This window comes from Pleurodeles waltl, chromosome 8 (genome assembly GCF_031143425.1).
Source record: "Pleurodeles waltl isolate 20211129_DDA chromosome 8, aPleWal1.hap1.20221129, whole genome shotgun sequence".
Taxonomy (NCBI): Eukaryota; Metazoa; Chordata; class Amphibia; order Caudata; family Salamandridae; genus Pleurodeles; species Pleurodeles waltl.
The window spans coordinates 1,529,095,764-1,529,112,287 of NC_090447.1; the positions used below are offsets into that span (position 1 = coordinate 1,529,095,764).

Genomic DNA, 16,524 nt, shown 5'->3' on the forward strand with positions numbered 1-16,524 from the left:
CTGAGAATTCATGGCGGAGCTCAGAGGGAAGAGCATTCCAGAGACGGACAGCCTTACTGGAGAAGGAATTACTTCCCCAGGCTCTCTTGGACCGGAAAATATAAACATTCCGCAGAGAGGATGACCGCAGGCTCCTAGATGAAGTATAGAGGAAAATCAGTTTTCTAAAGAAGATTGGACCCCTACCGTGTAGGGCCCTGTGAACAATGCAGAGTGATTTAAAGTGGATCCGCTCCTTCATAGGGAGCCAATGAAGAGTCGAGATAGCCGGTTTTGCAGAAGAATATTTTGGTAATTGAATAAGAAGCCTGGCTGCTGCATTTTCTATGTTCTAAGGTCTACGTTCACAGGCCTAGAGTCCGACAGAGCAGGACAAAGCCCTTGTTCCATGTTCTTAAGTTTGGTCCGCTCGGCCCATGGCAGTAGATGTGCTGCCTGCTAGACCATGCATTTGACCGACTGATGGGATTAGCTTCTCGTGGCGTGGGTGCCTCCGAACAGACCGTGCGCATGAGTGGACTGGTCATATTTGGCCCTGGCTGAAGCAACTATGAGCAATTAGAGTTGAAAAACAGAGCAGCTGAACACTGAAGCGCAGCTCACCAGTTCCCCGGAGACAGTGGACGGCGGTGGTGAAGCCTTTGGTTCGGGGCAGCAGGTGATGCTTTAACTTCGGCAATCCTTTGGACTCTGCCACCTCCATGCTGATGTGATGTTTTGTTTCTGTGAAACGAGTTCCTTCACAGTACAACAGAAACTAAAGAAACAAATAACACATAGTGAGGAATTACTGCTGCACGTGTCAGAGGCAACTCAGGAGTGAACCTGTACACGACAGAAAGCCAACCAACTCCGAACGCAGAACAGGGATCCCGTGAGAGCAAGGGGCAGCGCTGTGGCACCAAAACATACCAGAGATCATAGCAGCACCAGGCGCACAGAACACAGCACCAAGCAACCAACACACAACTCAGTCTTTGTAAGACTACACGCTGCAACATACTCTAAGTTATAAGCGACTTAAATGGGGATTTAAATAAGACAATCCATCTTAACCTTGATTATGAAGTCATCAGCAAACCACAGTAAAGCCAAGTTACAGCTGTACTGACCAGTCTGACAACCAGAATATGGAAACACTTGTGACTGGATAGTCAACTAGGATACAACACACTATGCATCAACAACAAAAACACACTAGCCCATGGCTGCAGCAAGCTTAAGGACTCAAGCATGATTGTGCTGTAGGCCCAAACACAGGTCACCATGCCTGCATCACCCACAAGGACATACAAGCATGCGTTGAACTTGAAGATGTGCGAGTTCATGTCTGCACCAGCCCTAAACCCACATCTGCTCCAGGCACAAGTGCTCCATTTTAAAGCATATGTAAGCACACTTGTGCCGGAGAAGGGTCTTCAAGTCCTCCAGGAGCAAGGAAGCATGTGCAATAGCTGCAAAATGTAGATATTTATGAAATTACAAAGACGAAAGAAAGTCACACCTGGATTAGGAATTACACAGATTGGAGGAACCACATACAGAATGCCAAAAAGATTACCATTACAGTAGGGCTCAAGCATTAATTAGCAATAAAGGTGACCAGCACTCCCTCCTCAAGGGCAACACTCACCCACATGTATTCAGGATAGTCTGCAAGGTTCCTCAGGCCTTCCACAACAGTGTCCCGATCTTCTTCCCACTTCCGTTTGCAGAAAACAATCTCCAGGAAGTACCAGGTCCAGCCAATTAGGGGCACCTTCAGGAGCTCTTTCTTGGCCAACACCTTCGAACTCTGGGGAGAAGAGAAGAGCGTTGATATATAAAACGCAGAAGTTCTGAGAACAGCAATTATAGATGGGGCATGCATAAAGAGCACACAGTGGAGTGCTGTGCCCACAGACTCAAACTCTTGGTTACTGAGAAGGTGGGTGAACAGAGCTCCTCTAACTAGTTTGGTCCACCGAGCACAGCAGACTAGATCAAGAATCATCAAACTTTGCAGAAATTATGGAACAACCTAGACAGCAGTGCCCCAGGTAACTTTGCGATTAGTAGACTGTAGTGCACAAATCTCCACCAGGCAATGAGGCGCAGCCAGCCAGACCAGCACAAAGAGCACCGTGGAAAGCACAATGTCAGACATGAGGAATCCGAGGACACTGGTCAAGATAAACCAGGTAGGAAGTCAGCTGCAGGCAGTACCAAGCAATACACTGCTTGTTCTTTATAGTGAGATACCAAAGCATCATTCAGCCTTCAGCAGTAACAGAGAGAGTACAATTACAACAAGGGTGGAAGGTGGTGGCACAACAGACGTGAGCTCAGAACAGGCATCATATTGAAAACCAGATACATGAGACAGTCCAGATATTTATTTTTAAATGAAAAATGTGTGTAAAATCCAACCTTCCCAATAGCCTCTACACAGAAATCCTGGTGTATCTAGTAATTGATGAGTCAGAACCCTGGCTCTGTGAGGTTATCTGTTCCCACTGGCCGACCTTGGGATGATGCAGACGTTACCCAAAACAGTGCCACAAGATCGTTTTGTGGGAACACTGGGGTGTGAAGATATAATTCCATTTCAGAAAGCCCTTTGTTGACAGGTTCAAGACTTTGAAGCCCATGTGTATCAATGCACCAGGTGCTGCTTTATAAGAGTTCAGTGTGCAGCTCACAGTCTTCCTGAAAAGGAAAGCCCATTTTATGGAATAACATCAGTGAAAACCCTAATTGCAGCTTCTGTACTTAATTCCAAGAAGAAAAACCAGAGGAGAGCAAGATTGCAAACGGAACCTGCCTCACCCCAGATATTGAGATAGGAAAAGGAGCAGAGCAGTTTAGCATCTGCCTGGGCAACTATCGGAGTTTACGTTTCAATATTCTTTATTGGATTTAAGAGGGGGAAAAACCTCAGATATAAGAGAAATAGTACCCTCAAATCTCCCTCCACCTTATCACTCTACTTCCTTCCTAAACTATCCACAAATGGAGACTCAATCTTACCAAATATGAGTGCTACGTAACTAATACTCTTTCACTTGAAGTCTCTTTATATTATCAGTCACCATCCAGCGCCACTCAGTTTTGCAGCCGAGTGTGGGGTTCAAAATATACTTATTCCCTCACAAAAAGCTCAGCATTCTGAAGTGTGGCGGGCTCTTCAGTTCCTTAGTCTTGCGCCATTTGGATGGCTAGATGCTCCCACTGCGTTTGAAAAGCCCTCCCGCCGTTGTCTGCTATCTGAGACAGCTTCTCCTTTGCTAGCATTCAACATACCTTTTGAAGTCATGTGTCCCCACTCTTGCTGCTAGTAGTAGATGGGATATGAACTTGCCTCCCTATGTGTAGTCGATTTATTGATTCTCTCAGGATGCGTAGCGTGAACACTTTGAGACTGTAATTTTCTCGACTCACAGCTGTCCAGACGCGCTCCGAAAAACACTGAATCTTGGGGAAGGCCCAGAGGAAATGTGTTAATGTACTCAAATCTCCTGAGTCCCTTGCAACTTTCTGATCTGGTTTAGTCTAATATATCTGATTGGTTATCATCTGTGTAAGATTTTTAACAGTGTGACAAGGCCACTCGCACTAGATGCAAAGTTGCTTGCTCTTACAATGTCTTCTCCCTGGTCTTTTTCTACCTGTATTGTATATTTTTTCCCCAGACACTTTCAGAGGGAGGACGTTTCCCCCTCTGGTCTAGTGAGATGACTGTACATGGTGGATAAGGATCATTTTAAAAGGGCATTCGTGGACTGGTAGCTCAACTTTTAAACAGAGTCTGTAAGGAAATGCCTCCTTGGCATGGTTACCCCCTGACTTTTTGCCTTTGCTGATGCTATGTTTTGAATTGAAAGTGTGCTGAGGCCTGCTAACCAGGCCCCAGCACCAGTGTTCTTTCCCTAACCTGTACTTTTGATTCCACAATTGGCACACCCTGGCACCCAGATAAGTCCCTTGTAACTGGTACCTCTGGTACCAAGGGCCCTGATGCCAGGGAAGGTCTCTAAGGGCTGCAGCATGTATTATGCCACCCTAGAGACCCCTCACTCAGCACAGACACACTGCTTACCAGCTTGTGTGTGCTAGTGAGAACAAAATGAGTAAGTCGACATGGCACTCCCCTCAGGGTGCCATGCCAGCCTCTCACTGCCTATTCAGTATAGGTAAGACACCCCTCTAGCAGGCCTTACAGCCCGAAGGCAGGGTGCACTATACCATAGGTGAGGGTACCAGTGCATGAGCACTGTGCCCCTACAGTGTCTAAGCAAAACCTTAGACATTGTAAGTGCAGGGTAGCCATAAGAGTATATGGTCTGGGAGTCTGTTTTACACGAACTCCACAGCACCATAATGGCTACACTGAAAACTGGGAAGTTTGGTATCAAACTTCTCAGCACAATAAATGCACACTGATGCCAGTGTACATTTTATTGTAAAATACACCACAGAGGGCACCTTAGAGGTGCCCCCTGAAACTTAACCGACTATCTGTGTAGGCTGACTGGTTCCAGCAGCCTGCCACACTAGAGACATGTTGCTGGCCCCATGGGGAGAGTGCCTTTGTCACTCTGAGGCCAGTAACAAAGCCTGCACTGGGTGGAGATGCTAACACCTCCCCCAGGCAGGAGCTGTAACACCTGGCGGTGAGCCTCAAAGGCTCACCCCTTTGTCACAGCACCGCAGGACACTCCAGCTAGTGGAGTTGCCCGCCCCCTCCGGCCCCGGCCCCCACTTTTGGCGGTAAGGCCGGAGAAAATAATGAGAATAACAAGGAGTAGTCACTGGCCAGTCAGGACAGCCCCTAAGGTGTCCTGAGCTGAGGTGACTCTGACTTTTAGAAATCCTCCATCTTGCAGATGGAGGATTCCCCCAATAGGGTTAGGATTGTGACCCCCTCCCCTTGGGAGGAGGCACAAAGAGGGTGTACCCACCCTCAGGGCTAGTAGCCATTGGCTACTAACCCCCCAGACCTAAACACGCCCTTAAATTTAGTATTTAAGGGCTACCCTGAACCCTAGAAAATTAGATTCCTGCAACAACAAGAAGAAGGACTGCCTAGCTGAAAACCCCTGCAGAGGAAGACCAGAAGACAACAACTGCCTTGGCTCCAGAAATTCACCGGCCTGTCTCCTGCCTTCCAAAGAATTCTGCTCCAGCGACGCCTTCCAAAGGGACCAGCGACCTCTGAATCCTCTGAGGATTTACCTCTAAGGGGAACCCTTGGACTCTGTGCATGCTATTCCTTACTTTGAAATAGCACATACAGAGCCAACTTCCTACAGAGTCCAAACCCAATGCCACACTTCTTGGCATCTGAATTGTTCATTCTCAAAGCCTGACATCCTTCTTTGCCTGCAGGAAGGGCGTCACTATATCTTTCTGAAACAGGTCTGGAGTTATTCAAAAGCTATTATCATTGACGTTGGTGTCCCATACAGGAGTAAGCAGGGTTAGGAATGACGGCAAGCCTCTTGCAGTCCCCGTTTTAGTCGCAGGGCCACATCAGTGCTTTCATGATCAGAGAGATGTAAAGTTTGGCATCTCAATGTTTTCTCTGCAGCCCGGGTACTTCCCATAAAGCCTTCCGGACAGTGTGTTCAATCATCCACCAGAGTCTATCAATCTCCCTCTGTAGGAAGTTGGCTCTGTATGTGCTATTTCAAAGTAAGGAATAGTATGCACAGAGTCCAAGGGTTCCCCTTAGAGGTAAGATAGTGGCAAAAAGAGATAATACCAATGCTCTATTTTGTGGTAGTGTGGTCGAGCAGTAGGTTTATCCAAGGAGTAGTGTTAAGCATTTGTTGTACACACACAGGCAATAAATGAGGAACACACACTCAGAGACAAATCCAGCCAATAGGTTTTGTTATAGAAAAATATATTTTCTTAGTTTATTTTAAGAACCACAGGTTCAAATTCTACATGTAATATCTCATTTGAAAGGTATTGCAGGTAAGTACTTTAGGAACTTTGAATCATTACATTAGCATGTATATGTTTTGCAGGTAAGTAAACCACCTACAGGGTTAAGATTGGGGTCCAAGGTAGCCCACCGTTGGGGGTTCAGAGCAACCCCAAAGTTACCACACCAGCAGCTCAGGGCCGGTCAGGTGCAGAGTTCAAAGGGGTGCCCAAAACACATAGGCTTCAATGGAGAGAAGGGGGTGCCCCGGTTCCAGTCTGCCAGCAGGTAAGTACCCGCGTCTTCGGAGGGCAGACCAGGGGGGTTTTGTAGGGCACCAGGGGGGGACACAAGCTCACACAAAAAGTACACCCCCAGCGGCACTGGGGCGGCCGGGTGCAGTGTGCAAATATGCGTCGGGTTTCCAAAGTAAATCAATGGGAGACCAAGGGGTCTCTTCAGCGATGCAGGCAGGCAAGTGGGGGGCTCCTCGGGGTAGCCACCACCTGGGCAAGGGAGAGGGCCTCCTGGGGGTCACTCCTGCACTGAAGTTCCGATCCTTCAGGTGCTGGGGGCTGCGGGTGCAGGGTGTTTTCCAGCCGTCGGGTTTTTAGAGTCAGGCAGTCGCGGTCAGGGGGAGCCTGGGGATTCCCTCTGCAGGCGTCGCTGTGGGGGCTCAGGGGGGACAACTTTGGTTACTCACAGTTTTGGAGTCGCCGGAGGGTCCTACCTGAGGTGTTGGTTCTCCACCAGTCGGGGTCGCCGGGTGCAGGGTTGCAAGTCTCACGCTTCTTGCGGGGATTGCAGGAGTCTTTAAATCTGCTTCTCTGTAACAAAGTTGCAGTCTTTTTGGAGCAGGTCCGCTGTCCTCAGGAGTTTCTTGTTCCTCTTGAAGCAGGGCAGTCCTCTGAGGATTCAGAGGTCGCTGGTCCTTGAGAAAGTGTCGCTGGAGCAGGTTTCTTTAGACGGCAGGAGACAGGCCGGTAGGACTGGGGCCAAAGAAGTTGGTGTCTTCTTTCTTCTTCTGCAGGGGTTTTCAGCTCAGCAGTCTTCTTCTTCGGTAAGTTGCAGGAATCTAAATTCTTAGGTTCAGGGAAGCCCTTAAATACTAAATTTAAGGGCGTGTTTAGGTCTGGGGGGTTAGTAGCCAATGGCTACTAGCCCTGAGGGTGGGTACACCCTCTTTGTGCCTCCTTCCAAGGGGAGGGGGTCACATTCCTATCCCTATTGGGGGAATCCTCCTTCTACAAGATGGAGGATTTCTAAAAGTCAGAGTCACCTCAGCTCAGGACACCTAAGGGGCTGTCCTGACTGGCCAGTGACGACTCCTTGTTTTTCTCATTATCTCTCCTGGACTTGCCGCCAAAAGTGGGGGCTGTGTCCAGGGGGCGGGCATCTCCACTAGCTGGAGTGCCCTGGGGCATTGTAACACGAAGCTTGAGCCTTTGAAGCTCACTGCTAGGTGTTACAGTTCCGGCAGGGGGGAGTTGTGAAGCACCTCCACCCAGAGCAGGCTTTGTTTCTGTCCTCAGAGAGCACAAAGGCTCTCACCGCATGGGGTCAGAAACTCGTCTCTCAGCAGCAGGCTGGCACAGACCAGTCAGTCCTGCACTGAACAATTGGGTAAAATACAGGGGGTATCTCTAAGATGCCCTCTGTGTGCATTTTTTAATAAATCCAACACTGGCATCAGTGTGGGTTTATTATTCTCAGAAGTTTGATACTAAACTTCCCAGTATTCAGTGTAGCCATTATGGAGCTGTGGAGTTCGTTTTTGACAGACTCCCAGACCATATACTCTTATGGCCACCCTGCACTTACAATGTCCAAGGTTTTGCTTAGACACTGTAGGGGCATAGTGCTCATGCACATATGCCCTCACCTGTGGTATAGTGCACCCTGCCTTAGGGCTGTAAGGCCTACTAGAGGGGTGACTTACCTATGCCACAGGCAGTGGGAGGTTGGCATGGCACCCTGAGGGGAGTGCCATGTCGACTTAGTCATTTTCTCCCCACCAGCACACACAAGCTGGCAAGCAGTGTGTCTGTGCTGAGTGAGGGGTCCCTAGGGTGGCATAAGACATGCTGGAGCCCTTAGAGACCTTCCCTGGCATCAGGGCCCTTGGTACCAGGGGTACCAGTTACAAGGGACTTACCTAGGTGCCAGGGTTGTGCCAATTGTGGAAACAATGGTACATTTTAGGTGAAAGAACACTGGTGCTGGGGCGTGGTTAGCAGGGTCCCAGCACACTTCTCAGTCAAGTCAGTATCAGGCAAAAAGTGGGGGGTAACTGCAACAGGGAGCCATTTCTTTACACCCTCCATCAGGAATATGAGTTGTGTTGCTTGATAAAAGCACCACAAGTTAGGGATTCCCAGAACTTTTTACCTAAATCTCTGAAAGCATTGCCTATCTCGTATTCTCCCCTTTCCGCTCTGCCAATTATACTGCAGGCAAGTAATTGCAGTTTTCGTATCTCCTCTTGTCAGATGCATGGGGGGGTGGCCTGGAAGATGCAGAGAATTTTAGGAAAGATGGACTACTGCAATGCATCCTCCACCATATAGCACTGTGTGTTTCCAGCTGCCAAGATCCAATCTCATCATCCTCAGGAGCTCTAAGATGGTACCCACTAGCTATACACCTAAATAGATAGCCAATCGCTGCATTGGACCACCGGTATACAGATGCCAGTGACTTTGTCTCATCGTTGCAGAGTTACATTTTGAAGCCCTATGTAAGGAAATGCCTCCTTGGCATGGTTACCCCCTGACTTTTTGCCTTTGCTGATGCTATGTTTTGAATTGAAAGTGTGCTGAGGCCTGCTAACCAGGCCCCAGCACCAGTGTTCTTTCCCTAACCTGTACTTTTGATTCCACAATTGGCACACCTTGGCATCCAGATAAGTCCCTTGTAACTGGTACCTCTGGTACCAAGGGCCCTGATGCCAGGGAAGGTCTCTAAGGGCTGCAGCATGTATTATGCCACCCTAAGAGACCCCTCACTCAGCACAGACACACTGCTTACCAGCTTGTGTGTGCTAGTGAGAACAAAATGAGTAAGTCGACATGGCACTCCCCTCAGGGTGCCATGCCAGCCTCTCACTGCCTATGCAGTATAGGTAAGACACCCCTCTAGCAGGCCTTACAGCCCTAAGGCAGGGTGCACTATACCATAGGTGAGGGTACCAGTGCATGAGCACTGTGCCCCTACAGTGTCTAAGCAAAACCTTAGACATTGTAAGTGCAGGGTAGCCATAAGAGTATATGGTCTGGGAGTCTGTTTTACACGAACTCCACAGCACCATAATGGCTACACTGAAAACTGGGAAGTTTGGTATCAAACTTCTCAGCACAATAAATGCACACTGATGCCAGTGTACATTTTATTGTAAAATACACCACAGAGGGCACCTTAGAGGTGCCCCCTGAAACTTAACCGACTATCTGTGTAGGCTGACTGGTTCCAGCAGCCTGCCACACTAGAGACATGTTGCTGGCCCCATGGGGAGAGTGCCTTTATCACTCTGAGGCCAGTAACAGAGCCTGCACTGGGTGGAGATGCTAACACCTCCCCCAGGCAGGAGCTGTAACACCTGGCGGTGAGCCTCAAAGGCTCACCCCTTTGTCACAGCCCCGCAGGACACTCCAGCTAGTGGAGTTGCCCGCCCCCTCCGGCCCCGGCCCCCACTTTTGGCGGCAAGGCCGGAGAAAATAATGAAAATGTCACTTACCCAGTGTACATCTGTTCGTGGCATCAGTCGCAGTAGATTCGCATGTTCTGCAATAGCTCGCCATCTGGTGTTGGGCCGGAGTGTTACAAGTTGTTTTTCTTCGAAGAAGTCTTTCGAGTCACGGGACCGAGTGACTCCTCCTTTTGTCTCCATTGCGCATGGGCGTCGACCCCATCTTAGATTGTTTTTCCCCGCAGAGGGTGAGGTAGGAGTTGAATTGTAGTAATAGTGCCCATGCAATGGAGTGACTAAGTATGCACCTATTTAAGGTTGAGATGATACATATATAAATAATTGAAGGTAACTTCCAAACTGCTACAGGCTCCCGGGGAGGCGGGTGGGCACATGCGAATCTACTGCGACTGATGCCACGAACAGATGTACACTGGGTAAGTGACATTTTCAGTTCGATGGCATCTGTCGCTGTAGATACGCATGTTCTGCATAGACTAGTAAGCAGTTATTTCCCCAAAAGCGGTGGATCAGCCTGTAGGAGTGGAAGTAGTCTGAAATAATGTTCTTAATACAGCTTGACCTACTGTGGCTTGTTGTGCGGATAACACGTCTACACAGTAGTGCTTGGTGAATGTGTGAGGCGTAGACCATGTGGCTGCCTTACATATTTCTTGCATTGGGATGTTTCCTAGAAAGGCCATGGTAGCACCTTTCTTTCTGGTTGAGTGTGCCCTTGGTGTAATGGGCAGCTGTCGTTTAGCTTTAAGGTAGCAGATTTGGATGCATTTAACTATCCATCTGGCTATACCTTGTTTTGAAATTGGGTTTCCTGCATGAGGTTTTTGAAATGCAATAAAGAGTTGTTTAGTCTTTCTGATGTTTTTTGTTCTGTCAATGTAATACATCAATGCTCTTTTGACATCTAATGTATGTAGCGCCCTTTCAGCTACGGTATCTGGCTGTGGAAAGAACACTGGAAGTTCCACTGTTTGATTTAGATGGAACGGTGAAATAACCTTTGGCAAAAATTTAGGATTGGTCCTTAAGACGACTTTATTTTTGTGTAGTTGTATAAAAGGTTCCTGTATTGTAAACGCCTGAATCTCGCTTACTCTTCTTAGGGAAGTAATGGCGATGAGAAATGCCACCTTCCAGGTTAGGAACTGTATGTTGCAGGAGTGCATGGGTTCAAAAGGTGGACCCATAAGTCTAGTTAGGACAACATTTAGGTTCCATGAAGGAACAGGTAGTGTTCTTGGTGGTATAATTCTCCTAAGGCCCTCCATGAATGCTTTAATGACTGGTATCTTATATAGGGAAGTTGAATAGGTAGTCTGCAGGTATGCAGAAATTGCTGCAAGGTGTATTTTAATGGAAGAGAAAGCTAGGTTAGATTTTTGTAAGTGAAGCAAGTAACCCACTACATGTTCTGGAGTTGTGTGTAATGGTTGTATTTGATTAATATGGCAGTAGCAAACAAACCTCTTCCATTTACTTGCATAACAGTGCCTGGTGGATGGCCTTCTGGCCTGTTTTATGACTTCCATACATTCTTGGGTAAGTTGTAAGTGCCCGAATTCTAGGATTTCAGGAGCCAGATTGCTAGATTCAGCGATGCTGGATCTGGGTGTCTGATCTTTTGGTTGTGCTGTGTCAACAGATCTGGCCTGTTGGGCAATTTGATGCAGGGTACCACTGATAGGTCTAGCAGCGTTGTGTACCAGGGTTGCCTTGCCCAAGTTGGTGCTATCAATATGAGTTTGAGTTTGCTTTGACTGAGTTTGTTTACCAGGTAAGGAAGGAGAGGGAGAGGAGGAAAAGCGTAAGCAAATATCCCTGACCAGTTCATCCATAGGGCATTGCCTTGGGATTGTTTGTGTGGGTATCTGGATGCGAAGTTTTGGCATTTTGCGTTCTCCCTTGTCGCAAACAAGTCTATCTGAGGTGTTCCCCAGAGTTTGAAATAAGTGTTCAGAATTTGGGGGTGAATTTCCCATTCGTGGACCTGTTGATGATCTCGAGAGAGATTGTCTGCGAGTTGATTTTGGATCCCTGGTATAAACTGTGCTATTAGGCGAATTTGGTTGTGAATTGCCCAATGCCAAATTTTTTGTGCTAGCAGGCTTAACTGCGTGGAGTGCGTCCCCCCCTGCTTGTTTAGATAATACATTGTTGTCATGTTGTCTGTTTTGACGAGAATGTATTTGTGAACTATTATTGGTTGGAAGGCTTTTAGTGCTTGAAAAACTGCTAGAAGTTCTAGGTGATTGATATGCAGTTTTGTTTGATGTACGTTCCATTGTCCTTGTATGCTGTGTTGATCGAGGTGTGCTCCCCACCCTGTCATGGAAGCATCTGTTATTACGTATTGTGGCACTGGGTCTTGGAAAGGCCGCCCCTTGTTTAAATTTATGTTGTTCTACCACAGAAGCGAGAGGTAAGTTTGGCGGTCTATTAACACCAGATCTAGAAGGTGACCCTGTGCTTGAGACCACTGTGATGCTAGGCATTGTTGTAAGGGCCTCATGTGCAGTCTTGCGTTTGGGACAATGGCTATGCATGAAGACATCATGCCTAGGAGTTGTAATACCATCTTTGCCTGTATCTTTTGTGTTGGATACATGCGTTGTATGATGGTGTTGAAATTTAGAATTCTTTGTGGACTTGGAGTGGCTACTCCCTTTGATGTGTCTATTATGGCTCCTAGGTATTGTTGTACCTTGCGCGGCAGAATGTTGGATTTTGTAAAGTTGACGGTGAACCCGAGTTTGAAGAGGGTTTGTATGATCTGATTTGTGTGATTTGAGCACTGTATGAACGAATGGGCCTTGATTAGCCAGTCGTCCAAATATGGGAACACATGTATTTGCTGCCTTCTTATGTGTGCAGCGACTACCGCTAGACATTTGGTAAAGACTCTTGGTGCGGTTGTTAATCCGAAAGGCAGTACCTTGAATTGGTAATGTATTCCTTTGAATACAAACCTTAGGTATTTCCTGTGCGATGGGTGTATTGGTATATGGAAATAAGCATCCTTGAGGTCTAAAGTTGCCATGTAGTCGTGTAGTTTTAGCAATGGCAATACTTCTTGTAGTGTGACCATGTGGAAGTGGTCTGATTTGATGAAAGTGTTCACTACTCTGAGGTCTAGGATTGGTCTCAGTGTTTTGTCCTTCTTTGGTATCAGAAAGTACATTGAGTAAACTCCTGTGTTTATTTGTGTGTTTGGCACTAATTCGATTGCATTCTTTTGCAATAGTGCCTGCACTTCTATCTCCAGGAGATTGGAATGGTGTGTTGTTAGATTTTGTGCTTTTGGTGGTATGTTTGGAGGGAATTGTAGAAATTCTATGCAATAACCATGTTGGATAATTGCTAGAACCCAAGTGTCTGTAGTGATTTTCTCCCATGCTTTGTAATAATGACCTATTCTTCCCCCCACTGGTGTTGTGTGGAGGGGGTGAGTGACATGTGAGTCACTGTTTAGTAGTAGGGGTTTTGGGGCTTTGAAATCTCCCTCTATTTCTAGGGAATTGCCCTCCTCTATATTGTCCCCGAAAACCTCCTCTATACTGTCCCTGGTAACTGGACGGTGTGGCTTGTGAGGTGCTGGCTTGTGTGCTTTGACCCCGAAACCCCCCTCGAAAGGGCGTTTTACGGAATGTGCTGTAATTCCCTCTGCTCTGCGGGGAGTAGAGTGCGCCCATGGCTTTGGCAGTGTCTGTATCTTTTTTGAGTTTCTCACTCGCTGTGTCCACTTCTGGACCGAACAGTTCTTTTTCATTAAAAGGCATATTGAGAACTGCTTGTTGAATCTCTGGTTTAAATCCAGACGTTCGGAGCCATGCATGCCTTCTGATAGTTACAGATGTATTAATTGTCCGTGCAGCTGTATCTGCAGCGTCCATGGAGGAGCGTATCTGGTTGTTGGAGATGGTCTGTCCCTCTTCAACCACTTGTTTTGCCCTATTTTGTAAGTCCTTGGGCAGATGTTTAATGAGATGTTGCATCTCGTCCCAGTGGGCTCTGTCATAGCGCGCAAGTAGTGCCTGGGAGTTCGCGATGCGCCACTGGTTTGCAGCTTGTGCTGCGACTCTTTTACCAGCTGCATCGAACTTGCGGCTTTCTTTATCTGGGGGTGGTGCATCTCCAGATGTGTGAGAGTTGGCCCTTTTCCTAGCTGCTCCTACAACAACAGAGTCTGGTGGCAGCTGTGTAGTGATGAAAACCGGGTCCGTAGGAGGCGGCTTATACTTTTTTTCCACCCTTGGTGTGATTGCCCTACTTTTGACCGGCTCCTTAAAGATGTCTTTTGCGTGCCGGAGCATACCAGGGAGCATAGGCAGGCTTTGGTATGAGCTGTGGGTGGAGGAGAGTGTGTTGAATAAGAAATCATCCTCGACCTGTTCTGAGTGGAGGCTTACGTGGTGAAATTGTGCTGCTCTAGCCACCACTTGAGAGTACGCAGTGCTGTCTTCTGGTGGAGATGGCTTTGTAGGGTATGCCTCCGGACTGTTATCTGACACTGGGGCGTCGTATAGGTCCCATGCGTCCTGATCTTGGTCACCCTGGCTCATGGTGGTGTGAGCTGGGGAGTGTGATGGAGTTTGTGCTGGTGAAACGTTAATCACGGGCGGAGGAGAGGGTGGTGGTGTAACTCTTTTCACCACTTTTGGTTGTGGTGTTTGTTCCGTCTGGAACTCCAACCTTCTCTTTCTCCTAATGGGGGGGAAGGGTGCTTATTTTTCCTGTCCCCTGCTGAATGAAGATACGCTTTTGCGTATGGTCTACATCAGTTGCTTGTAGCTCTTCCTCAAACCTATGCTTCTGCATTTGGGAGGTTAGCGAGTGCTCTTCTGTATAAGAGCCTGAAGCTGGGTCGCTTGCAGTCTGTTTCGGCATCGAAACTTTGTCTGCGTGTTTTTTCGGCTCCGAGGTGACTTTTTTCCTTTTCGGGGCCGAAACCTCTCGGCGTCGATCTGTTTCGGTGCCGCTGTCTCGGCGTCGAGCCGTGTCCACACCGGCATCTCGGTGTCGAGGCTTGTCTCCAGCACTTTCTCGGTCCCGAGAAGGCTGCGTGCCGGTGTCTCGACCGGAGTCGGACGATCTCGGCACTGTTTGGGCCTTTTTCGGTGCCGACGGTCGGTCACCGATTTTATGGGTCGAGCCATGGCCTGGTGGCAGTGGCGTCCCCTGGGCCTTGTAAATGTTCCTTTGAGTGGATTTCGACGTCTTACTCACGGTTTGTGTATCGTCGAATCCTTCGGAGTCGGAGTCTTGGATCGAGAAGGTACCTTCCTCTTCTTGTTCCTCGAACTCCCGTTGGGCTGTCGGCGTGGACGCCATCTGAAGTCTTCTGGCTCGACGGTCTCGGAGTGTTTTTCGGGACCGGAACGCACGACAGGCCTCGCAGGTGTCTTCGCTGTGCTCAGGTGACAGGCACAGGTTGCAGACCAAGTGTTGGTCTGTGTAGGGGTATTTATTGTGGCATTTGGGGCAGAAACGGAACGGGGTCCGTTCCATCGGCGTTCTTCAGCACGCGGTCAGGCCGACCAGGCCCCGACGGAGGATCGAAAAAACTACCCCGAAGGGCACCGGAGCTCTCCGATCTTCGATGCGGTGTGGAATCTAAGTACGCCGATCCCGAACGCAACAATACAGACGAAAATCTTCCGAAATTAGCTAATTTTCCGTTCCGAAACTCGGAGCGACAGGAACACGTCCGAACCCGATGGCGGAAAAAAAACAATCGAAGATGGAGTCGACGCCCATGCGCAATGGAGACAAAAGGAGGAGTCACTCGGTCCCGTGACTCGAAAGACTTCTTCGAAGAAAAACAACTTGTAACACTCCGGCCCAACACCAGATGGCGAGCTATTGCAGAACATGCGTATCTACAGCGACAGATGCCATCGAACTGAGAATAACAAGGAGGAGTCACTGGCCAGTCAGGACAGCCCCTAAGGTGTCCTGAGCTGAGGTGACTAACTTTTAGAAATCCTCCATCTTGCAGATGGAGGATTCCCCCAATAGGATTAGGGATGTGACCCCCTCCCCTTGGGAGGAGGCACAAAGAGGGTGTACCCACCCTCAGGGCTAGTAGCCATTGGCTACTAACCCCCCAGACCTAAACACACCCTTAAATTTAGTATTTAAGGGCTTCCCTGAACCTAAAGAGTGAGATTCCTGCAACTACAAGAAGGACTGCCGAGCTGACAAACCCCTGCAGAGGAAGACCAGAAGACACCAACTGCCTTGGCCCCAGACTTACCGGCCTGTCTCCTGCCTTCCAAAGAACCTGCTCCAGCGACGCTTTCCAAGAGACCAGCGACCTCTGAATCCTCTGAGGACTGCCCTGCTTCGAAAAAGACAAGAAACTCCTGAGGACAGCGGCACTGCTCCAAAAGAACTGCAACTTTGTTACAAGGAGCAGATTTAAAGACCCCTGCAATTCCCCTCAAGAAGCGTGAGACTTGCAACACTGCACCCGGCGACCCAGACTCGACTGGTGGAGAACAACCAACTCAGGGAGGACCCTCCGGCGACTCTACGACTGAGTAACCAAAGTTGTCCCCCCTGAGCCCCCACAGCGATGCCTGCAGAGGGAATCCCCAGGCTCCCCCTGACCGCGACTGTCTGAACTCCATTTCCCGACGGCTGGAAAAGACCCTGCACCCGCAGCCCCCAGCCCCTAAAGAAATGGAACTTCTGTGCCGGAGTGACCCCCAGGAGGCCCTCTCCCTTGTCCAGGTGGTGGCTACCCCGGGGAGCCCCCCCCTTGCCTGCATCGCTGAAGAGACCCCTTGGTCTCCCATTGAAACCTGAAGGAAACCCGACGCGTGTTTGCACACTGCACCCGGCCGCCCCCGCGCCGCCGAGGGTGAAATTTCTGTGTGGGCTTGTGTCCCCCCCGGTGCCCTACAAA

General features: G+C 48.7%; 1 protein-coding gene across 3 annotated transcripts in view; it reads right to left on the reverse strand.

The window, feature by feature from the left end:
* Positions 1-16,524, reverse strand: part of AGPAT3 (1-acylglycerol-3-phosphate O-acyltransferase 3) — a 296,303-nt gene that overhangs the window by 95,263 nt on the left and 184,516 nt on the right. For all 3 annotated transcript variants that reach the window (XM_069202940.1, XM_069202941.1, XM_069202942.1), the window contains 2 exons: positions 1,634-1,795; positions 604-757 (listed from right to left, as the gene is read on the reverse strand). In XM_069202940.1, the coding sequence (XP_069059041.1) occupies positions 604-757; positions 1,634-1,795 (316 nt within the window). The remainder of the gene's footprint in view (positions 1-603; positions 758-1,633; positions 1,796-16,524) is intronic.